General features: G+C 41.8%; 1 protein-coding gene across 3 annotated transcripts in view; it reads right to left on the bottom strand.

The window, feature by feature from the left end:
- Positions 1-25,926, bottom strand: part of TNFSF13B (TNF superfamily member 13b) — a 77,905-nt gene that overhangs the window by 24,589 nt on the left and 27,390 nt on the right. For all 3 annotated transcript variants that reach the window (XM_059685097.1, XM_059685099.1, XM_059685098.1), the window contains exons 2-3: positions 5,056-5,865; positions 4,859-4,946 (exon numbers count right to left, since the gene is read on the bottom strand). In XM_059685097.1, the coding sequence (XP_059541080.1) occupies positions 4,859-4,946; positions 5,056-5,406 (439 nt within the window). In that variant the 5' untranslated portion in view covers positions 5,407-5,865. The remainder of the gene's footprint in view (positions 1-4,858; positions 4,947-5,055; positions 5,866-25,926) is intronic.

The raw sequence follows: 25,926 nt of genomic DNA, 5'->3' as shown, positions 1-25,926 counted from the left end.
AGCCATTTGGCAATTCTTTGATCCTGGATTTCCCCACATTTCTGCTGTTATACTATAATCAGAAATTATCTTATGAAACACATGAAACTTAGTAAGACTTTTATTTGAAATACAACATAATTAAGAAAAACAAACTGAAGCCAAAGTAGCAAATTTTAAAATTTAGTAAAAGCAGCACTTACCCCTGGGAGGACTGGAAGTAGTAGCAAGTGGGAGTGAGGGATGATGGTGGTCCCTTCATCTACTGCTGTCAGTTTATAAATACTCATCAAGCTATATTTTTGAAATATGAACCCTTTATCATCTATAATACTAAAAGTATAATATGCTAATTAGACCAGACATCTTTCTGGATGGCTTTCCGGACAACCTTCCCGACGAAGCCGGGGCTGTGAAGGAAGCCCCGGTCCCCGGTGCCTGCCTGCAGCTGGAGGTAAGCCCGGGTCCCGGGTGCCAGAGGGAAGCCAGTGGTGGCAGCCGGGAGAAGGAAGGCCTACTCTTGCACGATTTTCATGCATCAGGCCTCTAGTGTGTAAATAATACCTCAGTAAAAAGGAAAAGAAATTAAATAAAACCATTAATCCATAAAATTTTAGTTAAAGAGGTTGCTGAATATAGGAGCTTCTCCATAAGTTTTCAGTTCAAATGGTGTCTACTTGCTGCACCAAGAAGGTCTGAGGCAAGAGGTTCCCAACTTTCCCATGACTCTAGTCTTGTGGTCAGGCTTATTCTTTGGTTAATTAGTGGCTTTAAATGGAAAGTTTAAAATTTAATAACTTGGTCTCTAAGTGAAACATGGAAAAATCCCACCAGCAAAATAATTCCAAGCCAATCTTTCTCGCTTCAAATTGAGGCCCAAATCCATCAACAAATATTAAAAGAATACCTACAGATACAAGTGCCATGATAAGTATACAGGAGAAGAAAAAGGAGCCAGACTGCATACCTTCCTACTCTTTAGTTGTACAGACAGACATATACAAATGAATAGATGACAGTTTTCCTAGATGATATGTAATTTGTAGCAAGTACTGAGGCAGTACTAGGCTTGCTGGTGCTGGGGAGGTTGGGCTTTCTAGACCAACACACTAAAATTTACTTGTAAGTGGTATATACACACAATAACATTGCGGTGGCTGATGAGATTTATGTTGGATTTATAAAAAAATAAGAATAAGTAACATTCTGGTGTATTAGTTGGCAATATTTAGCTATGAACTTTTTTGACATAGTTAAAAAATAATGGCACATTGTCACTGAGAAGTATATGTAGAAAGCAGAGTTCTAGATAAAAAATAAAAATAATATTATAATTCTGTTAACTATAAATCCATAAATATGTTGCTGTGGTTTACAAACAAGCATGAGATCAAATGCTATATCATTTATTTTAAATGATGTACATTTTTAACAGTTTAACAAGCTATTTGAAAATGCTAAGATTCCAGAACAGCAACAAAACTTTTTTAAATTAACTTGGAAAGAATAGTGAAACCTACACTTAAAAACACATGTCTTATTGGGAAATTAAATTCAGTATTTAATAGAGATATTAAACATTACTGAATATATAAATTAAACAGTGTAAAAATGCATTTGTCTCCTCAGTTTTAAATTCCAAGAAAATGTTAATGATCCCGAAGTGTATATAGAAAAGTAATAAATAAAAACAAAAGTGAACACTTTGAAAGTAAAAGGGACAACCAAAGGTTTTTGAGCCTTCCTGAAAATATATCAGAACTGGAATGGAAACAAAAAAAAATGAGGAAAGCTGCATAGGTTCAATCTGCATAGAATTTTCTCAATCTGCAGAACATTCTACTGAATAACAACAACAAACTCAGAGTTTCAGACAGCATTCTTGGTTATATTCATTCATTTTAGAGCTGTACTAAACAAAAGGACAGTGCCTAGAACAACAGTCCAGCTGATTTCATTGACAAGTAATAGCATATAGTACCTGTCACTAAGCCTCTTATCTTCAAACCTTCCATCTGAGATTATTAATGTTATGAGTATACAGAGAGAGATATAAAGATATATAGAGATATATACTATGTACTATATATAGATGCATGATATATCTATATACATATATACTATATACTACACATATATACTATATACAGAGGTGGGTGAAGTAGGTTTACAGTTGTGAGAACGTGAAACATAGTTTATTATTATTGTATTATTTTCCATACAACAACTGTAAACCTACCTTTGCCCACTCCCATGTACTATATTAAAGGTCTATAAAAATTGGAGACAAAACATGATGACAACAATGATCACATCTGGACTGTGAAAACTGGGTAATTTTTATTCACTTGGTTAGAATTTTCTGCTATTCTCAAAGCTTTGTAAAAAATTGCAAATTATTTGAGGACATTTTTTCATCAGTATATAATTTTTTGTGCCATAAAAACACATATACTATGTAAGAACATGTACATGGAAGGAGTTTTAAAATATTAATAGAGAATATTTTGGGGAGTAAAACTCAAGAGGTTATTGATTTCTTATTCTATTCTTCTTAAGTCTGCTGAGCCTATGTCCTCTTTGCAATGGTAAAGTTAAGGTTTATTTTTAAAACTAATATGTAGAACCAAGGGAATACTAGCACATAAGGTTAAAGATGACTGAGGCATCCTGATCCTACTAGATAGTGAAGCTCATTACATTATACATTTACTTAAAATGTTTTATTTAATACAGATAAACAGATTAGCAAATCAATGAAAATGAGTCTCCAAATGCATTCAACTACATATGAGGAATTTAATACAATAAAGTAAGCTTTCCATCACAAACAAGTTAAAAATATCATCTAATAAATTTGGTTGAGATATTTAGCAGCAGTTTGGAAGGAAAACATAGTAAGAAGGGAAAGTCAAAGCTAGTATGACATATTCTACCAAAGTAAATTCCAAAATTATTAATGAGTTGAATATCAAACTAAAACACTAAGTTATAAAAAAAAGTCAAAACAGCAGAGAATAGAGTAGACTAAGAGGTTGTTAATGAATGTTTTTAGCTTTGATGTATGAGAGAAAATCAAAAGGAAACGTTTATCACATTAAAATATACAAATGCAATATCTCTGTATAAGATTTAAAAAGCAGCACAATATTGTGAAAATATTTACATCAAAATTTTGATACACAATATGTCTAATATAGAGTTTATTCAAAGTTATAAAACATAGAAGAGACAAATGAGATAAGTTATAAATAACATTAGCAAAAGATAAAATTAGAAATTATCAAAATATGTGTAAAAATTTTAATTCTTATTTGTAAGCAAACAACAAATTAAATTTGAGATACTGTTTTACAGGTACTAAACAAGCCAAAATAAGTTTTAAAAAATAAGATGCTGTAAAACTGTGGAGAACTTGTACACTACATTTTAATTGCATTTATAACTCATTTTGAAAACAATATGGCAAAAGGTAGCAAGGGTGATAAAAATGAATATCATCAGACATCCCATCTACAGAATTTATGTTGATCATATAATTCCACATACACAAAAGAGATTAGCACAAAAATTTTGGTGTATTCCATTATAGTAAAAAAAGGGGGGGGAGGAAATGATTATGTTAAATCACTGCATAATGAATAAGTTAACATAGATGTGTGAGAATTACTCAGCAATTGGGAAAATGCTTAATATATAATGATAAGTGAATAAAAAATACCATGTTATGAATGCTGTATTTTTTTCAATTATGTAGAAAATACAAATGATAAAATGCAAAATACGAAAATAATTGATGTGTTAAAGTATAGTATAAATACATTTCCTAGTTTAAAAATATTTAAACCCAATTGTTTCTGATAATTAGCACAAATATATGATAACCAGATAAAAATATGGTTTTATGAAATAAAAATATTTTTTATAAATAAGGCATTTAGTGAAAAACAAATGTACAGTCAAAGCATCGATTGTGGTGTGTGTGTGTGTGTGTGTGTGTGTGAAGAACACCTAGTCTCTATGTCTTTCACACATTTCTCTTCAGAAGTACAAATATGTATAAATAATGACACGTGTTGTTTATCACAGCCACTGTGAAGATGAAAGGAAACAGTAGGTGTGACAATACTTATCCTAGGACCTCCCTGCCTGGCACATTCATTCTAGGTGCTCAAAAAATGTTCCTCAATACGAAGTCAAATAATGCCAAGGGTTTACTAAATTTTGTTATTAGTAAACGCGATGCAAATGTTCTTCATCTTTATGAAGGAACTAAAACTGAGCATTTTAGGAGGCCCCACCAAATCTTAGGTTTCAGGAGTCTTTAAACTTCCATAGAACAAGTGGAACATGAAGAAAGATAGAAACCACAGATATGTACGCATTGCAGAGAAGCTTTAAAATCAGTGTGTCTGTGTGTATAAAATAAACTCTGTTAAGCAGGAAACAAAATAAGCACACACACCTGCTTCGTTTGATTTCACAGCGTGCCCTCGGGAAATGCTTGTCTGACGCTGAAACTCCATGACCCAGGTGGACAAGCGCCAATTCTACGCTAACATGAAGTGCTTTTTTTTCTCTGGAGAGATGGGCAATGCTTCTGACACAGGAGTGAACTATTTGATGAGAAATATGTGCCCCCTGTTCCTCCTCAAATACTTCTATGCACACAGGCTGCTCATTGGAGGACAGAGCCTGCTGTGCAGCCTCTTGAACCTGCCGGTGCTCGGGCTTGCTGGAAAGCCACACCTGGTGGAGACGGTAAAGTTCGCAGTCTCCAGGCTATGTCCACCTCTCGCTCCCCCAAACCAGTGCTACCCTCCACGCCTGTGGGGGCTGGGATCTCTGATCCCTCAAGGCTTCCGTGCCGCAGACATACCTGATTCTTCTGGACCCTGAATGGCACGCTTCCTCCTGATGCTCCGACTGAAGTTGCTTTCTTGTGCCGCTGGTGGTGCCAAGATCCCCTAAGAGCAGAAAACACCCAGGTTATGGCAAAGATGTCTGAGGAAGGAGAGGCAGCACCGTGGGAGAACTGTGCCTCGGCCTCACCCAGCTCGGCTGCTTCGAACTTACTTTCAGTGCTGAGGTGGCAGCTGGAGCTTCCCGCACAGCTGCCCTGGGGGCTGCTGCTCCCGCCCGGGGAGGGCCTGGCAGCCGCTCAGCTTGGTGCTCCAGCAGTTCCTCCCGGAGGCTCTTCAGCTCCGCTTGCAGGGCAGCCACTCTGCAGAAGGACACCACCGTGAGGCAGCAGGACACCAGGGCCAGCAGCAAGGTCAAGGCCAGCAGCGAGCCATCTCTGGAGAGCCGGGCAGAGGGGCTTTCCTTCTGGGGGAGGATGGAGACATACTCCTTCAGTTTCATTTCTTCTCTTCTCTTCAGACCAGGAGAGAGGCGTGCCGGCTTCCCTTCTGTGGAGTCATTCATTTCACTCCTTGGACTTTGAAGGTTTGGGTCTTCAGAATAAGTGACCACGGGGAATGGGTCATTTCCTGTTATCTGTGTTTGTTGATGTCCTACATTGACTACAGCGGCCAGCTTGGCGCTTGCCCTCAGGAGAATTCTCCTGAAATTTCTTCTCCCCACAGGGCTGCATCTCTGCCCCTACGTGCAATAGGTCTTCCTGGCATCCGCACTTCCAGCCGATTGCTCAATCCGTCTTCCTCATTTCACTTTCAGTTTTTGTAAGAATTGTAATGACATCTCCAAACATTCAGACACAAACGAGTCCCTTAAATCTATTGATTCTATGGAACTTAGGGTTTGAGAGAACTTGTAAGCGACATGAGTGTTTAAGGAGCTCCCCCTTTGGCATGATGAGAGAACTGGGTCTGCTGGGGCCATGTGGCTTTGCAGGGGAGGGAGAAAAGAAGACGCAAGTTCCTGCTGGTGTAAGAAAAATAATTAATGGGAAGGTCAGATAAGCGAAGTGCCCTAGCATTGAACTGTACTCAGCTGGAGAGTGATTTATTAACAGCCCTCGAGTAGAAAATAAAATGAAGTATCCTCAAGGGGAGCAAAGGAGTCCGCTGGGGAGCAATCTTTCTATTATTATCTTAGCAAAGTAATAAGAAGGATGTGACTGAAATGTGTACGCCTGTTTAGATTTGAGGAGGGTTCTTTACAGGAGGGGGAATACATTATAAAGGGAAGCCTGCGTCATCTTTTACCTCTGGGACTCACTGCTAGGAAGTCAGTTACCCACAGGACAGCTTGCCCTGAGGAGGTGCCCACCTCTGCTGTTCCCACATCTGGAGCTTCTAGTACCCCTGTCTTGAAGGAGAATTGACCTTACTTCCAGCTCCCAATGCCTCAGTCCCACCATTCGTTGCTCTTTCCCTGTAGCACCGTATGCTCTAGTCCACACTAGGCTGCCTCTGCCCCAGTCTAACAGGTTTACCAAGTGACCTATTCAAACCAGGGTCACTTTAGCTTCAAATCTCTACTGTTAGGCTTGGTGTTGTGGCAAGGACACCCATCCTGAGGTGTGTCTACCTGGACATTCTCTGGTTTCTGGTCGCTTTGTCTCCAGCACCTACATATCCTGTAAGGAGCTCACACTTCAATAACTGAGTTACCAAGCACTTGCCAAGGCCTGGTGAGGCACAACTGGGTGCTAAGACTGCGAAGCATTAGCTCTATCTCACCACACATGTCTACGTCATCTTCAAAAAGACAGTTACAAAAATAATTTCAGTGAAGGTAAGTAAGGGCTCCAGAGTCAGGGTTCAAAAGTGTAACCTCTCTGTTAAGTGGGATGATAACTGTCCCTGGAATTGGTAGTGAGGTTCACCAAAATGTAGAACAAACTACATTTCATATGCTTCCATTTTTCATCCATTTTTACTCATTGCCATTGTCGTGACATGAGATGCTTCTTTCATTCACCCATTCCATGAAATACGTTACATTACGAAGTCCCACAAGAGAGCACTTGTAAACGTCTGCAAGAGTTTCCCAAGCAAACAGCTGCTGAAGAGTAGGCACGTCTTCACCTTTACCGAGTGTCACCGAGCTACCCTCCCATGTTTCCTCATTGTCTCGATAAGTGCGATTTCAGCTGACTTACTCATTTTTACCTGGTGGGATTATCATTGTTCCCTTCGTGTCCACAAGTCCCAAGATCTTTTTCAATGACTTTACAAAAATAATAAATTATTCTAATCATTACCTTGGTCCTCCAAATGTGCTGTTCTCTAATCTCTCAAGTGGAAGTCTTCTATGAGAGACTGCAAACTCTTTTGGTCAGACATCACACAATACAAGTCTTTAGTCACAGCTCTTGTTTCCATGTCAATCAGACAGTGTTTCAATTTTTAAAAAGCATTAGTTTGGGAATTATATTAAAGCCTTCTGACTGAAAGTAACTGAAACTCACTCAAATTATATGTGTGTGTTAATATTACCCGAAAACGTAGAAATAAAAGAATTCAAGGCAGTGCTAGAAATCAGTTGCTCTCTCTCTCTCTTCTTTCACTCAGAGCACCTGCTCATAGCCACTGCGTCTTTCTGGGAGTCAACCTCCTTCCACTGATGACTGGCCATTGGTCTCCATAATTCTGTTGTAAACGTTCTGAAGAGAAAGGGAATAATTAATTGCTTTAGAGAATTCCCTCTGCCTTTGTTGCTCTGTTGGGCAGAGAACATCATTGCCGACCCTCTCAAGAGGGAGCCACTGACCACCCACATGCAGGCCATTTTACAACATGTAGCCCACCTTCGGTCAAGCAGTGGGCAGCTCTGAACACAGCGGGAGCTAGTGTTTCCTCCCCAAAAGGCAGCACGGAGGCCTCCCCTGACCAGACATGGGGCAAGCAGACTGTGCCGTTTGCATGTCCTCCATGATGATCACACAATTTCTCTGAAGACAGGTAGAAAACTAAGAGGCATTCATCTGCTTTTGAATTTCTTATTAGAAGAACAAGAGGGAGTTATTATTCCATAAATTAAAGATCTGTTTCCTGTGGAGGAAATGGTTTGATGGTAATTCAACTGAAATTCTGTTAAACAAATAGCATGTTTATTTACTGAATAATACACCAAACCACAAGTTTATTCATGGGAGGAAAAGCTGCCATACCTGAGCCACAGACTTCTCTGTCAGTATTTTGCTATTTTTTATCCACTTCTTTTTCTCAACTGGAATGTACAGCATTCTCCTGTAACATAGCTATCCCAAATTTAATTAACAAATTGAGATACCATGTTGGTTGTCCCATTCACCCAGGAGTGGGCAGTAAGGAATGTGCGAGGGTACATTTGAAAAGAATTTAAGTTATCCAAGGCACTAAACCTCAGCAAAAAATAAACATCCACTCTTTGAATGCTTGCTTCTTATACTGACAACTTCACCAATATTTAAGAAGTTTAACTTCTGGCTTAATAATACTAGGAAGAACTAGCGGTTTGGGGAAATCCCTTGTAAACCCCTTTCTTTGAGGAAAAGGTTGCCTTTCATAAGAGTTGTATCACTCAAGCACAGAGACAGTTTTTCTAGATAAGCAGAAGAACCTAAAAACAGATCTGGGTAAAAATGGCTTCTAAAGTACTCAGAATATAAAAAATAGTTTCATTTCAGAAAAAAAAAATCATGTTGTTGTCTTCTAGAAATAGATATGCAATCAATGGTTATTATAGTTACAATGAAACTTGATTTTGAAGGCTAAATGCTAACCATTTGTAAACTTAACTGCAAAATAAGCATATGCTTTTAAAATTATACAACTCTGGTCATTTCCTGTACAAAAAATAATGTCAGTGGCAAGGCTGATTTCTTTCTTAATAGACATATTAAAAAGAGAAGTGTGAATGCATTTGCTGGAGCTTAATTTTTGTCATTGTTGGAAAAAAGGCACTTTAGTAAGAACTTCATTTCCATTCATAAATATGTTCTCAATTTGTTGTACAGCTGCTTTCAAATTTAATGCTCTTGAATGTTAGTCTTTATTTAAGTTTATTTTAAATAAATTTCCGTGTAATCAATGCTATTTTCAATTAGTGTGCAATTTATTGTGTCATTCTTTACATTTATAATAATTATATAAGAATATTTTCATTAACATTAAGGTGAATATGTGCCAGTCAATGCGATCATCTACCTATTTTATATACATGAATGAACAGCCTATAGAATACACATTGACACACAAGGACACTCATCCTATATAATAAATAGGTAATATGCAAATTGACTGTCACACCTTCACAAGATGGCTGCCTACAACCAGGCCGGAAGGGGGGGTTAGTGAGGGATGACCAAACGACTGAACAAGCAAGCTGTGTGGGGCGACCAGGCCAGCAGGGGGGGGGGGGGGGCTGTGAGGGTTGACCAGGCCAGCAGGGGGGCATTTGGGGGCGACCAGGCCAGCGAGGGGGGGCAGTTTGGGGTGGCCAGGCTGGCAAGGGGGGGTGGTTGGGGGTCACCAGGCCAGCGGGGGGGAGGCAGTAAGAGGCAACCAGGCCAGCGGTTGGGGGGGGGGGCAGTGAAGGGCAACTAGGCCGGGGGGCACAGTTGGGGGCAACCAGGTCAGCAGAGGGGCAGATAGGGTGACCAGGCTGGCAGGAGGGACAGTTAGAGGCAACTAGGCAGGCAGGCAGGTGAGTGCTTAGGAGCCAGCAGTCCAGAATTGTGAGAGGGATGTCTGACTGCCAGTTTAGGCCCGATCCCATACTTCAATCCTATTCATCGCAGGGATCGGGCCTAAACTGGCAGTGGGACATCTCCCGAGGGGTCCCAGATTGGAGAGGGTGCAGGTTGGACTGAGGGGACCTGACCCTCCCACCCCCTGTGCACGAATTTCGTGCACCTGGCCTCTAGCGCTAGTATAAAACCTGGTTAGATTCGACCACCTCAAAGATGTTGGGAGAAATGATAAAGTAATCCTACCCATGCAGGAAATATTACTTGTGAAATTCTCTTTACCTTTAGAAATTAATAAAGCAGAGTTTAGTTTTGAAACATATTTTTTGGCATTTCCTCTTTTTACTTGAATTTATTGGGGTGACATTGGTTAATAAAATTATGCAAATTTCAGATATGCAATTCTATAATACATCATCTGTATATTATATCATGTGTTTTTAATGATTTATTTGAAATTTCGTTTATTGAATGTAAGTAGTTAGGAGTTAGGAGTTAGGAGTGCAGACTCTGAAGTCAGACATGTCTGTACACCCAATTTTTTGTCACCATCTTAACAGATTATTTCCTGCTCAAGATCTAGAAACTGATTTTGTTTCAATATCCATCTTTGTGTGATGCTGACCAATTGCATACTTCAATCCTATTCATTGCAATGCAGACCTAGTGGCTCCATCCAGTGGCTACTTATAGCTAAGAGTAAACAAATGAGAGGTTTTTAACAATCAGGTATTGTTATTTTTCCTTTTTGAAAAGGGTGGCTGGATTTATTCTGGGTTCACATAGAAAATGCAGGTCCATTAGATACATCAATGTTAAAAGGAGGCTCATGAAAAAGAGTGCATCATTTTTTAAGAGAAACGCAAGAAAAAGACACTCTTCTTGTTCTGTCACATATCTGCATATAACAACCTAGAACAGTGCTGGCTGCCAAACCTACTGCTGTGAAGTCCTGGCTGCCAGTCTGAGGGCAAGAGAGCAAGATCAGAGAAGAAATCTGGGTCTTTAATAGCACCACTGTGCTGTTGTTGACTTAATCATGTTCTCTTATTTGGGGCCAACTTCTTTGTTTTTTTTAATCCTCACCTGAGGATCTGTTTTATTGATTTTAGAGAGAGAGAAACATCAATGTGAGAGAGAAACATCAATTGGTTGCCTCCCATAGGCATCATGACTGGAGGTGGAACCCACAACCTAGGTATATGCCCTGGCCAGGAATCAAACCAGCAACCTTGTGGTGTATGGACAACACTCCAAGCAACCAAGCCACCCAGTCAGGGCCGGGGACTTCTTATACTAAGTAATACTTTTTCCTTATTCTTTAAGCCAAGTTGGTTAATGCACCCAAAGACATCCTAATTCTGCTAGATTGAGAATATTTATATTCCTACAACTAAAGAACTTTGCACACAACAGTTTTGAATGTTCTTTTAGCATTTTTCCAAATGTCCTTTTAAAAACTACAATGTAAAAAGAAAAGGTCAGCATGCATTGCTAGAAAAACTAATTCATTTAAGAAAAGTCTTATTCTCAGTTCTATAGAGTTATTTTTTGATAACTTCAGTTATTTAGTAGTGTTAGGAAACTTAAGAAAACATCTCTAAAAGTGCTATTATGTGGAGATGTAGTTAATGGACCTGCCTTTTCTATGTGGACCCAGATAAATTCAGTCCCTTCTTTCAAAAAGGAAATATGAAATCAGAATTAGGAGTCTCCTTGTAAGGAGTAAATCAAAGAAAAGACAAACCAAGGGAGGACTAGGGTATTTTGAGAAAAATGCAACTTAAGTGAATCTTTCTTCTCCTTCCTACCAACTTTTTAAGCTATCTATCTTTCCTGAGCTAAACTGCAGGGAGCCGAGAGCCTAGAGACTAGCTAGGCTAGATGTTAGTGAGACCTTGGTTCTAATTGGCCCTACACAGAGAAAAATGATGTGAGGCTTTTCCCCCAAAAGTAAGAATTTACAGTATTGTATATGAGACTGGAGTCTGAGTGGATCTTGGAATGAATGGGTAAGCAGAAATATATGAACTCCAGGGGTAGTTATCATGAGCTCCATATGAATTTGCCAAGTTTCCTTGACCTCTGAGAGCCCACAAAGGAACTAGATGGGTAGAGTTCCTCCTTCTGTCCTTCAGACTGGGACAATATAAGGCGAGAAGAGGGAAAGAAAGTCTCCTTTAATGCCTCATCAGTAAACTGCAAGTTTCCCTGCAGGTACAAGCCCTCTGCTGGGGGTTTGTGACTTTGCAATGTGACTGTAGCTCTGCCTATCATAGGACTCCTCTATTTCCTGGTCCACTCTATCTGAGTTGACTTTGAGAGTTGCTTTGACCAGTAAGATATGGCAGATGTGACCCAGTTTCAGCTTTCACTCTCTTGGACTGCGTCCCTGAGACTACCATATAAGAAAGTCTGCCTAGCCTACTTGGGGATGAGAAGACACATGGAGAAGCACCAGAATGTCCCAGCCAAGAGCCAGCATCGTCTGCCAGACATGTGAGCGAGGCCCTCTTGAACCTCCCAGCCCAGCCTGGCTGCCAGAGGCATGTACCACATGAGTGAACTGAGGTGGAACTTATAAAAGAACCACTCAGAAAATCCACAGAATCACAAAAATAATAAAATCATCACAGTTATAAGACACAAAATTAGGGTGGTTTATTACATAGCAACAGATAATTGAAATATCCCACTCACTGATTATAATTTAATAAAAATAGAAATATTTACAAAAGTTGATCAAAGAGTAGATTACTTGATAATGTAAAGATACACAGGTAGCCGAAACCAGTTTGGCTCAGTGGATAGAGCGTCGGCCTGCGGACTGAGAGGTCCCAGGTTCGATTCCGGTCAAGGGCATGTACCTGGGTTGCGGGCATATCCCCAGTAGGAGATGTGCAGGAGGCAGCTGATCGATGATTCTCTCTCATCGATGTTTCTAACTCTCTATCTCTCTCCCTTCCTCTCTGTAAAAAATCAATAAAATATATTTAAAAAAAAAAAAAGATACACAGGTAAAGTTTAAATCAAGGAGGTATGCAAAACTGAAGTTAGAAATAACTACAAAGTGATCAGAATGAAAACAATTTATACTAAAACAGCAAAAGTAATACTCATTCATAAAATTATAGTATTGAAAACAAAGCTATAGTCAAAATACAATGATATTCAAAAGAATCAAATGCTCATGTGAAGAAATTAGAAAAAGAATAAAATAAGCCAAAATAGTACAGAAAATGAAAAAAAGGAAAACTGATGAAGATAAGCATTGATGATTAATTGTTAGTTAGGATGTGAGCACAGGACACATTTTCAAAAATGTAAAATAATAAAGTTGTTTTTAAAAACAATCTGACAATACCTAATAACACTGAAAACATACATACTTCAAATCACCAATCTTACTGCTAAGAATCTATCCATGCTGGAGAAAACAGTAAAAAAGAACATAAAATCTCACTTAAGATTAAATTCCAGTCCAGCTAGCATGGCTCAGTGGTTGAGCATTGACCTATGAACCAGCAGATCATGGTTTGATTCCCAATCAGGGCACATGCTTGGGTTGTGGGCTCAATCCCCAATGTGGGGAGTGTAGGAGGCAGCCAATCAATTATTCTCTCTCATCATTGCTATTTTTATCTCTCCCTCTCTCTTTCTCTCAGAAGTCAATTAAATATATTTTTTAAAAGATTAAATTTTATGTTTAGTCCTCTCTTTAGAACCAGTGAATACTTTATTGTTTTCTGTGCTACTCAAATATAAATCTACTTTCTTGTTTGCAAATTGTTTTATTACCAAGTCTTGTTGCTCAACAGAAATATAATTTTATACAAAAATTTATAAAAGCTGTATTAGATAATTGTGGGAAGTCATAAAACATGTCTCACAGATTAGTAAGAATTCATCAATTATACTTATTGTTAATTACTCCTGAATTTATTTAATTTAAAATGAACTTGCTGACTTTTGTCTATTCCTCTGTTAAACATAAGCCTGTTTGTTCTGCTACTAGTGTTAAAAGAGAGAGAGAGTGATACCCAGAATTTTAAGCAAAGGCATAATCTGTTATCTCACAGCTACAGCTGTTTACATATTTGAAAGTGAATAATGGATTTCAAATGGTTTCAAAAATAAAACACAATCCAGCCCCATGGTGGTGTTTCCACACTCAGCAAAAACAGTCATGATGCAGTGCCCAAAATTCATGTGAAATTTTCATTATTGTTTATCAGTTAACAATTAAGCTAAGATAACATGTCAAATCAAATAGCAGAGGTATAAGATGGCAGCAGAATAGGTAGATAGATCTATTCTGAACTGAACTGGAAATAAAAATTGGGGAACAGTGACCCTGAATTACCAAATGAATATTATCTGAAGAGGAGACTTTTAACCAAGAACTGGCAAAGGAGGCCGCCTCAAGACTGGTTAGAAAGAGCTGAGACTTGAGGGGGGCTAGCCTCAAGGGAGGCAAGCCAAAGAGGCAGGTCTAAGCTTCATGCCTCTTGGGAAACCTCCTGCAACTGAGATATCCCTACATAACCTTAGCATGCCATTTTTCTTGAGAGGTAAAGTGATCCTATACCTGCAAGCTACTGGAAATTATTCAACAACAAAAAAAGAATACATATATGATAGATCTAAGCAATTGACAGAAAGGTGAAGCAAATATGGAGAAAAACAGAAGCAAATTCTGAATCTAAATAACCAAAAATGAATGGTTATCCATTTTATTATTATTTCAACATCTGTGTATGTATAAAAAATTTTGTTAACTCTCCCAAAAGGAATAAAAGATTAATCCCTGTTTTTTCTATTTACAAGTTCTGAGGAAAGTAACTGTTGGAGGTGGCACATCAGTGTTTTATCAATGTACTTGACAACCCTTTTTCTAAAAAGTAAAATGATAACACTAAGTTGGTGTAAAAGAGCAACTTTTTTATTCGGCCATGATTTGTTCTTATATTAATGCATCTGTGTATGAGTTTTTGGTGTGAGAATAACATAGTATATAGAAGCAAAATAAATAACAAAAATAGCATACAGGCAAGAAGGGGAAAACATAAATATAACATAAAAGTTCTTAAATTTTATGTAAGAGGTATAATAATATTTGAAAATAAACTGAAAGTTAAAAAGAATGTTGAGAGAAGTTAAAGAAAGCCTCAAGATATTTTTAAGATATTAATTCAACCCAGATTGATAGTCCATTAATTTCTAGGCTTTTCCAAGAAAGTAGCATTCTGGTTTTGGTACTTGCAGGGAAATCCAACGAATTAGGATAGTCAAAAAAATCTTGAAAAAAAAATGTTGCAAAAATATATAAATAAATGTTACAGATTTACATTAAATGGTTGCAAAACTTTCTGCAAAGCTTCAATAAGTAAGAGGGTGGTATTGAAATGAAGATAGAGAAATCAATGAAACAGAATAATAAGGGCATTGTAAATAGCCTCTCCCTCTATGCTGATACAGTAACAGCAGAGGCAATCCTATCTAATAATAGAGAAACATGGTAATTAACCATAACTTTGCTACCTTTCCCATTGGCTAATCAGCGAGATATGCAAATTAACTACCAAGATGGCAGCCAGCAGCCACGCAGCTGAAGCGAACATGAGGCTTGATTACTCCAGTGACGGTGGAAGCCAAGGTTCACCACCTGTCGCAGCCCAGCTCTGAGCTCCGGATGCAACAATGTTGCAATTATAGAAGCTAAACAAACTCCAGAAACCTGCTTTCAGCCGGCATCAGGCTGAGCTTAGAGCGCCAGTGATGGTAACAGAGTTTCAATTATAGAATCTAAACAAACCCAGATATCTGCTTTCAGCCAGCCACGGCCTCAGAGCTGGAGCTGGCTCTCAGCTCCAGTGACAGCCAGAGAAGGTAAATAAATCCCAGAAGAAGAAAAAAAAGAAGAAGAAAAGAGGCTGGAGGCTTCAGTCACCCGCCAGCCTGAAAACGGCCATCAGCCCGTCATCCAGGCTGGCCAGGCACCCCAGTGGGGGCCCCATTCTGATCCGGGACACCCTTCAGAGCAAGCCAGCCGGCCCCCTCCCATGCACTAGGCCTCTATCCTATATAGTAAAAGGGTAATATGCAAACTGACCCTAACAACAGAAAGACTGTGAATGACTGGTCACTATGACACACAATGACCACCAGGGGCAGACGCTCAATGTAGGAGCTGCCCTCTGGTGGTCAGTGTGCTCTCACTGGGGGAAGCTCTGTTCAGCCACAAACCAGGCTGATGGCTGCCAGTACAGCGGTGGTGGTGGGAGCCTCTCCTGCCTCCTCAGCAGCCCTAAGGATGTCCAACTGCAGCTTAGTCCTGCTCCCCGCCGGCAAGTGGACAACCCCTGAGGGCTGCCAGGCTGCCAGAGGAATGTCTGATTGCCATCTTAGGCCCAATCCCCCAGGGAGCAGGCCTAAGCCAGCAGGTGGTCATCCCCTGAGAGGTCCCAGACTGCAAAAGGGCACAGGCCGGGCTGAGGGACCCCCTACCCTCGAGTGCACAAATTTTTGTGCACCGGGCCTCTAGGCCTATCTATAATAGAGAAACATGGTAGTTAACCGTAACTTCGCTACCCTTCCCATTGGCTAATCAGCAAGATATGCAAATTAACTGCCAACAAAGATGGCAGCTGGCAGCCACGCAGCTGAAGCAAACAGGAGGCTTGCTTGCTCTAGTGATGGAGGAAGCCAAGGTTCCCCACAGCTGTGCTCAGCTCAGAGCTCCAAGCTCCGCATGCAACAATGTTGCAATTATAGAAGCTAAACAATCCCCAGGTACCTGCTTTCAGCCAGTGGGGCCTCAGAGCTTAGACTGACCAGTGATGGCAACAGAGTTTCAATTCTAGAAGCTAAACAAATCCAGATACCTGCTTTCAGCCAACAACGGCCTCAGAGCTGGAGCAGGCTCTCAGCTCAGTGACAGCTATAGAAGGTAAATAAATCCCAGAATAAAAATAAAAAAAAAAAAAAGAGGCTGGGAGCTTCGGTTTCAGGCTTGGCCTGCCTGAAAACAGCCCTCAGCCCCTCATCCAGGCTGGCCAGGCACCCCAGTGGGGACCCCCACACTGAAGGGGGTGTGACCAGCTGGAAACAGCCACCAGCCAGTCATCCAGGCTGGCCAGGCACCCAAGTGGGACCCCCACCCTGATCCGGATCACCCTTGAGGGCAAACCAGCAGGCCTCCACCCATGCACCAGGCCTCTATCCTATATAGTAAAAGGGTAATATGCAAACTGACCCTAACAGCAGAAGGACTGGGAATAACTTGCCACTATGACACACACTGACCACCAGGGGGCAGACGCTCAATGCAGGAGCTGCCCTCTGGTGGTCAGTGTGCTCTCAAAGCGGAGAGCTCTGCTCAGCCACAAGCCAGGCTGATGGCTGCCAGTACAGCAGTGGTGGTGGGAGCCTCTCCCACCTCCTCAGCAGCACTAAGGATGTCTGACTGCAGCTTAGGTCTGCTTCACATTGGCAAATGGACATCCCCCGAGGGCTGCCGGGCTGCCAGAGTGATATCTGATTGCCATCTTAGGCCCAATCCCCTGGGGAGCAGGCCTAAGCCAGCAAGTGGTCACCCCCGAGGGGTCCCAGACTATGAGAGGGCACAGGCCAGGCTGAGGGACCCCCCTACCCCTGAGTGCACAAATTTTTGTGCACTGGGCCTATAGTCCTATCTAATAATAGACAAACATGGTAATTAACCATACCTCCGCTACGCTTCCCATTGGCTAATCAGCAGTATATGCTAATTAACTGCCAACCAAGATGGCGGCCGGCAGCCACGCAGCTGAAGCGAACATGAGGGTTGGTTGCCCCGGCAATGGAAGAAGCCAAGGTTTCCCACCTGCAGCAGCCCAGCTCTGAGCTCCAGATGCAACAATGTTGCAATTATAGAAGCTAAACAAACCCCAGGTACCTGCCTTCAGCCAGCCGGCCTCAGAGCTGGAGCCACAACAAAGTTTCAATTACAGAAGGTAAATAAATCCCAGAATTAAAAAAAAGGAAAAAAAGGAGAGACTGGGAGCTTCAGTTGCAGGCTTGGCCTGCCTGAAAACAGCCATCAGCCCCTCATCCAGGCCGGCCAGGCACCCAAGTGGGACCCCCACCCTGATCTATGACACCATTCAGGGTAAACCAGCCGGCCCCCACCCGTGCACCAGGCCTCTATCCTATAGAGTAAAAGGGTAATATGCAAGTTGACCCTAACAGCAGAAAGACTGGGAATGACTGGTCACTATGACACACACTGACCACCAGGGGGCAGATGCTCAATACAGGAGCTTTCCTCTGGTGGTCAGTGAGCTCCCACATGGAGGAGCTCTGCTCAGCCACAAACCAGGCTGATGGCTGCCAGTACAGTGGTGGTGGTGGGAGCCTCTCCTGCCTCCTCAGCAGCGCTAAGGATGTCTGACTGCAGCTTAGGTCTGCTCCCTGCTGGCAAGTGGACATCCCCCGAAGGCTGCTGGGCTTCCAGAGGAATGTCTGATTGCCATCTTAGGCCCAATCCCCTGGGGAGCAGGCCTCAGCCAGCAGATGGTCATCCCCTGAGGGGTCCCAGACTGTGAGAGGGGCACAGGCTAGGCTAAGGGATTCCCCCCCCCCCCCGCCCCAGTGCACAAATTTTTGTGCACCGAGCCTCTAGTCCTATATAATAAAGAGGTAATGTGCAAATTAACCCTCACAAGATAGTTGCCTACAACCAGGCCGGCAGGGGGGTTAGTGAGGAACGACTAAACAACTGAACAAGCAGGCTGCGTGGGGCGACCAGGCTGGCGGGGGGGCTTAGTGAGGGATGACCAAACAACTGAACATCAGGCTGCATGGGGCAACCAGGCCAGCGGGGGGGCCATGAGGGGCGACCAGGCCAGCGGTGTGGAGGGGGGGGTAGTTGGGGGTGACCAGACTGGTAGGCAGGGGGCAGTAAGAAGCAACCAGGCTGGCGGGGGGGGGGGGGGGGGAGTTAGGGGCGACCAGGCAGGCAGGCAAGTGAATGATTAGGAGCCAGCAGTCCAGGATTGTGAGAGGGATGTCCGACTGCCAGTTTAGGCCCAATCCCTGGGGGTCCCGGATTAAAGAGGGTGTAGGCTGGGCTGAGGGGACACCTCCCCTCCCATGCACCAATTTCATGCACTGGACCTCTAGTACTATAATAAACTGTCTTGGTCTGCTCTTGGCCAATGGGTGGTAATAATTCCCAAATCTACAAATTGCAAAGTAACAGAAATTCTAAATGTGAATACCATCATCTCTTTTTCTTACTCTTTTATCTTTATCATAAATATGTTAGTTTCTGCCACCTCTAAGTGTCCAGCAAAGGAAAAAAAGAAAATGTAAGAATTAACTTTGTCACCATTTTTATTGTCAACCTAGAGGAATTGACATTAAGTAAAAAAAAGGTGTGGTAATACAATGCTTATGAGGATCGTTGATGATGAGCTAAATTCATGAATAAATCGTACATAACAGAGAAGCAATAAATTAAAGTGTATATTGAGAACATGATTATAGGCTAAGATGGTTAATAAAAGTGTTTCAGAAAATGATGCCTTATACTAACTCCATTTTAAACATTTTTAAGAACTGATAGACTTTTTCCAAAGTAGCTACTCCATTTCACATTCCCACCAGCAATGTGTTCAACATTTCTCCACATCCTCACTGATGCTTATTGTTGCCCATATTTTTTAAAAATATTTTTATTGATTTCAGATAGGGAGAGGGAGAAATAGATAGAAATATCAATGATGAGAAAGAATCATTGATTGGCTGCCTCCTGCATGCCCTACACTGGGGATCAAGCCAGCAAACAGGGGCATGTGCCCTGACCATGAATCGAACTGTGACCTCCTGATTTATAGGTCAACGCTCAACCACTGAGCTACACCGGCTGGGCCATGTGTTTTATTATATGCACCCTAGTGGTGTGAATATCTCAATGTAGTTTTGATTTGCATTTCCCTTATTACTAATGGCATTGAGATCTTTTCTATGTGCTTATTGGTCACTTGTATATCTTCTCTGAAGAATGTCTCTTCAAATTCTTGCCCATTTTTTTTTTAACCCTCACCTGAGGATATTTTTCTATTGATTTTTAGAGAGATTGGGAGAGAGAGGGAAAGACAGAGAGAAATATTGATGTGAAACACACCGATTGGTTGCCTTCTGCATGCGCCTAGATCAGGGCCCAGGCCAGGGAGGAGCCTGCAACCAAGGTACATGCCCTTGACTGAATTGAACCCATTACCCTTCGGTCCTCAGGCCTATGTTCTATCCACTGAGCCAAACTGGCTAGGCTTTGCCAATTTTTAAATTGGGTTGTCTTTATATTGTTGAATTGTGTTCTTTTTCTATTCTAGAAATAAGATCCTTATTAGATAAGTGATTTGCAAGTATTTTTTACCATACTGTAGGTTGCCTTTTTATTTTCTTGATAGTGTTCTTTGAGGCACAATTAAAAATACACTTTGGCAAGCACAATTTATTTTTTCTTTTGTCGTTTGTGTTTTTGGTATCACAACTAAGAAATCATTACCTATTCCAAGGTCATAAAGCTATGTTTTGCAGCTATGCCTTCATCTAGGCCTTTGCTCCATTTTGTACTAATTTTTATATTGTGATATAGGAATCCAAATTCATTCATGTGCATGTGGATATTCAGTTGACACATGCCACTTGTTGAAAAGACCATCCTTTCAATAATGAATTGTCTTGTCAACAATCAATTGACTGTAAATAGATAGGTAATATCTGTAACTTCCAAACTAAGCGTAAGCTGAGCAAAGACACAAAAGTGAAAATACTCTTAAAAGAGTCAAGCAAAGAGCACAGAGATCAGATGAGATCATTAGCTTAGCAATAATTAGTTGAACTGGTATAGGGTAAGACAAGAAGAACCAGAATGTCAGAAGGGCACATTAATGGAAGGCCAAAGAACCCCTTGCTGTGGGACATATACTATGGATGATAGTGATTATGTCCCAACTTTTTTTTTTTTAATCCTCACCTGAGTATATTTTTTCCATTGCTTTTTAGAGTGGAACGGAGAGAGAGGGGGAGAGAAACATTGATGTGAGGGGGACACATCAATTGGTTGTCTCCCACATGCACTACTACCAAGCTGGGAAACCAGGTAAGTGTCCTTTACTGGGAATCAAACCCATGACCCTTTCCTGTGTGGGCTGATGCTCTACCACTGAGCAACACAGGCCAGAACTCAATTTCTATTTCTTCATTATATTTTTTTCCATGTGTACCTGTAAGTCCCTTTAAATATATATATATGTCAATATACATATATATATAATCATTATCCTTGTTATTTTTAAACCAATGAGATGTCACAGGCACTTAAGTTAATGTGACTTGTTGGCATTTTCATGACCTTTATTCCCAGGACATACACTTTGAGGTATGTGGAGAGCAGCTATAGCATTTGGACAGGTTCAAGCCTCAGACTGACTTGTAGCAAAGCCACACACAAGTCCCAGCTTATAATAGCCAAATTATAGCCAAAGGCTATGGTTGTAAGCTTGACCTTATAGTCTAGCCATGCAGTCCTAGGTAGCTAAGGAATGTGGGCTGCAGGGGGTATTGCAAGTGCTGCCAAAACAAGGCTTGATAGAGTTCAGAGAATGGCAACAACAGGAAAGAAGCAGATTTGAAATTCACAAGAACATTGTAAACATCTTGCCCTTGTTTTGCTTTGTGTGATCTGACTATAAAATAAAGCTTGGGCTTACAGGCTGTGTCACTGTTTCCTCATCCAGGCACAGTGATCCTACCTGGCCCCACCTGTATTCTCGTGTTTTCTTTAATCCATCACCACCCCTCCTCAGGTTCACCCCTGGCCCTGCTGGACACGGTTCAGAGGTATGAGTTCAAGGCTCCTCTATTGAGATATGCTAAGGTTTAGATCCCCCAATTGGCATATGTCCTGAATAATTATTGCCCTCCCCCCCTTTAATACTGAACAGTAATTTCATCACATGGGTAACTTCTGATCTTTCCACTTTAATCATTGGTTTTGTGTGTGTGTTTAATTACCCTTCCAAGTTTGTTGTTATTCTAGGTCTCCAACTTCAAGAAATACAAAATATTACAGTAATTGCCTTTGTGCACCTTTTTCCTTCTGAAAGAAGGAAATGTTTGAATGAGGGCTTTAATTGGTGGGCCTGTTCTATACAGAAAATATATTTAGCACTATGAGGTGCTTAGCACCATGTCAGGTGCTGTGGGAGAAGAGAACCTTGACAGTCTGCCAGATCTTGGTTTACTGAAGTAGTAAGACACACAAAAGGGAAATAAGACAGTGTGTAATAAGGAATTGAATAGAATATAGTCAAAGATCAAAGAACAAAATGTAGTGAAGGCAATAGGTATTCAGAAAGGGGAGAAACTTGCTGGAGCTACCATGAATTTGGGTCATGGCTCAGGAGTCTAGTGAGGTGAGAGGCTATTCGATTTAGAGGTTAAAGCACCGGGCATGAGTAAACACATACTAGTAGAAGAGGAATGAGTTTGATACATAAAAGAGAAAAAGTAGATACCTTTTATAACAAGTTTAATTTGTGAAGGACCCTATCGACCAAGAAGTCTGATTTTGATCTAATGAGAAATGCAGTTACTAAATGCCCTTCAGTAGGAAAAGGTGTGAAGTTTTTCTGGCAAATTAGAACAGGACAAAGATCAAGGAGTGGGATCAGTGAAGTTAGAAACCAGTTCAGCCTATTCAGTTATCAAGAATGACAAAAAGAAGTCAGAACAATAGTTGGCACATTACAAGCACTCAATAAAAATGTTAGCTATTATAAAATAATTTCAGGGACTGGCATGATAGTAGTACAAAGGTTGGGAAAATAAATCATACTGGAAAAAGAAATAGCAAAATCAGTTCCAAAAGTATGTTTCATTTTATGAGGAAGATGACTCCCAGATGTTTTGAGACTTGGTTATCTATAAAAGGCTAAGGAAAGAGTAGGAGAAGTCCTATTAACTTATAGATTTTCCTACAGGAACATATATTTACTCTGAAAAGAATTAGTTGATTGTGTAATATTCCTAATATTTTTATTCATAGTCCACTTGTTAGGAATGTTCCTGAAGAACTAGTCTACTTTTAATTCAATTTCAACATCTTAAATCTATTACCATATGAATAAGAACTGTCAAACTGTTTGACACAATGAGGCAATGTACACTGAGTGGCCAGATTATTATGACCACCTCTAATTTGCCTAAAAAATGTGCGCACTGGGGGAAGGGGATGTCCCTCAGACCAGCCTGCACCCTCTCCAATCTGGGACCCCTTGGGGGATGTCCGACTGCCGGTTTAGGCCTGATCCTAAATTCCTACATTTTCCTACATGTGGACATTCCTCTCACAATCCGGGACTGCTGGCTCCCAACTGCTCACCTGCATGCCTGCCTGATCACCCCCTAAGCCTCCCCTGCCAGCCTGATCGATGCCTAACTGCTCCCCTGCTGGCCCAATTGCTCCCAACTGCCCTCCCCTGCTGCCCTGGTCGCCCCCAACTGCACTCCCCTGCCGCTCTGGTTGCCCCCAACTGCCCTCCCCTGCCAGCCCGATTGCCCCCAACTATCCTCCCTTGCCAGCCTGGTTGCCCCCAACTGCCCTCCCTTGCCTACAAACGTCAGGTGATCATAATAATCTGGCCACTCAGTGTATATAGAACCAGAGACAGATTCAAATTATGGCTCCATTCCAGGTAATCTTGAGCCTGTTACTGAACCACTTGAAGCCTTCTATAGTAATAAAAGGATAATACGCTAATTAGACCAACATCCTTCTGGACATCCTTCCTGATGAAGCTAGGGCTGGAGGGAAGCAGCCCGGGTCTGGGGTGCCAGAGGGAAGCCAGTGCCAGCAGCCGGGGGAAAGAAGGCCTACTCTTGCACAAATCTTCATGCAGTGGGCCTCTAGTTTTATTATAAAACTAGGGGCCCGGTGCACAAAATTCGTGCACTGGGTGTGTGTGTGGGGAGGGGAGTGTCCCTCAGCCCAGCCTGCCCCCTCTCACATACTGGGAGCCCTCAGGCGTTGACCCCCATCACCCTCCAATCGCAGGATCGGCCCCTTGCCCAGGTCTGACGCCTCCGCCAGAGGTGTCAGGCTTGGACAGGGGACCCCCATGTCCCCCTGATCACTGGCTCTGGCCCCCGCCCAGGCCTGAGGCCTCTGGCCCAGGAATCATGCCTGGGCAGGGGACCCACATCTCCCTCTGATCGCTTGCTCCACCCCCCGCCCAAGCCTGACGCCTCTGACCCAGGCTTCAGGCCTGGGCAAGGGGACCATCATATCCCCCCAATCCCCGGCTCCGCCCCCCACCCAGGCCTGATGCCTCGGCCAGAGGAGTTGACCCTCATCACCCTCCAATCACCAATCACCGGATCGGCCCCTTGACCAGGCCTGAGGCCTCTGGCAGAGGTGTCAGGCCTGGGCAGGGTACCCCCAGCTCCCTGCGGTTGCAGGCTCCGCCCCTGCCCAGGCCTAACGCCTCTGGCCTAGGCGTCCGGCCCGGGCAGCGGGGACCCACAGCTGCAGCAGCCCCGCAATCGTGGGCTCTGCTTTAGGCCCAGGCAAGGGACCCCTAGCTCCCGGGACTGCCAGCTTCGACCATGCCCAGCTCCCATCGCTGGCTTCACCCCTACTTCCTGCTATCACTGGCCAGGGCGGCAAAGGCGCCTGATTCTCCGATCATGGCTGGGGGGCAGGGCAAAGGCGGCCCCAGGGCCGCCTTTGCCCTGCCCCCCAGCTCTTAGCTCCCCCCTGGGTTTCCGATCACTGTCAGTGGCAGGGGGCTTCTTCCTGCTTTCCCTTTCGCCTCCCTGCATTGTGCCTACATATGCAAATTAACCGCCATCTTGTTGGCAGTTAACTGCCAATCTTAGTTGGCAGTTAACTGCCAATCTTAGTTGGCAGTTAATTTGCATATAGCCCTGATTAGCCAATGAAAAGGGTATCGTCGTAAGCCAATTACCATTTTTCTCTTTTATTAGAGAGGATGGGACTGAAAATTACTCACAAGGTTTGTTGTGAGGGCTCACTGACACTACATTCTACACTTGGGACTTACACTTGCAGGTATTAAAAAAAAAAAAAGTATTTTCCCTCCCTTCCCTTAATAAGATAGGAGTTATATTCTCTAACCAGATCCAATTGTTTGTGAACTTTAAGATGTAAGATTGTAAAGCAACAATTGGAGTGAAATAGGAATGTGAAATTATCTTCTGAAAATAAGAAATAGTTCTACAAACTGCTTCATCTTGGGATTTAGGTTGGTGATCTTTCAGGGAAGTACATGAGAGATCCTACTTCCCACCAGATTTACCCATGGAAAGAGGGTCTCCAGGAAATGAATTCTTCACCTCTATTTGCAGGTGGGCTACTTAAAGTTTGTCATACACTTCCTAACATGCCACTATTCACGTACCAGTTTCTTGTTAGGAGAGGAAGCTACAGACTCTATATAGAGAACAGGCTGACAGCTGAAGGGGTGCGGGTGCAGGGGTGGGGAGGGGGTTGCTGGCCTGGGTGAAAAAGGTTAAGGGATTAAGAAGAAAAAAAAAGAAGACTGATACACACACCCACACACAAAGAAAGCAAGGTACAAACCCCTAAACGTTGAAAGAATATCAGGCCTTCTGCAAATCTTCCCAAGCCTTTAACTCAATACTAATGGGGGTGAGGGTGGGATGAAGACCTAAGAATTTCATGAAAAGACATTTGATGAAATCCGAAGGCCACATAACGAAGAACATTTATTCCCTACTAGATTAAGCAAATGTTTTGGGCCTATTCATTCACCAGCAACTCATATGTAGAAAATAATGAATATTAGCTTAAATTAAATGGATGCGAGAGGATAATATGAGAAAAGAGAACATAAACTTCTATTTTCTATCCACACCATCATTAGAATAAAAATTCATTAATTTCAGTATACATTCTGAATTTTATTTAACCATTAAGAAAACTTTAATGCCCTACCATATAACTTAGGTTAATAGAAAATATTTTTAAAAACCGAATACAAACTATTTTAAGACATTAATCAAACTTTTAATGTATAAATTTATTGCATGTCAGTACAGAAAAATAGAAAGTATATTTTAAAAGAAATTTATTGTAAAAAACAAATGTAAATGTTGGCTTGCCATGATTAGCACATAACATTCAAATTTGAGCTAAAAATTTTATTACTTCTTCAAATAAAATATGGCAACAAAAATGATTTACATTATGAAATTGGATTAAATTATTTTATCTT

The sequence above is a fragment of the Myotis daubentonii genome, chromosome 2 (genome assembly GCF_963259705.1).
Source record: "Myotis daubentonii chromosome 2, mMyoDau2.1, whole genome shotgun sequence".
Classification (NCBI taxonomy): Eukaryota; Metazoa; Chordata; class Mammalia; order Chiroptera; family Vespertilionidae; genus Myotis; species Myotis daubentonii.
This window is presented reverse-complemented; position numbering and strand designations above follow the sequence as displayed.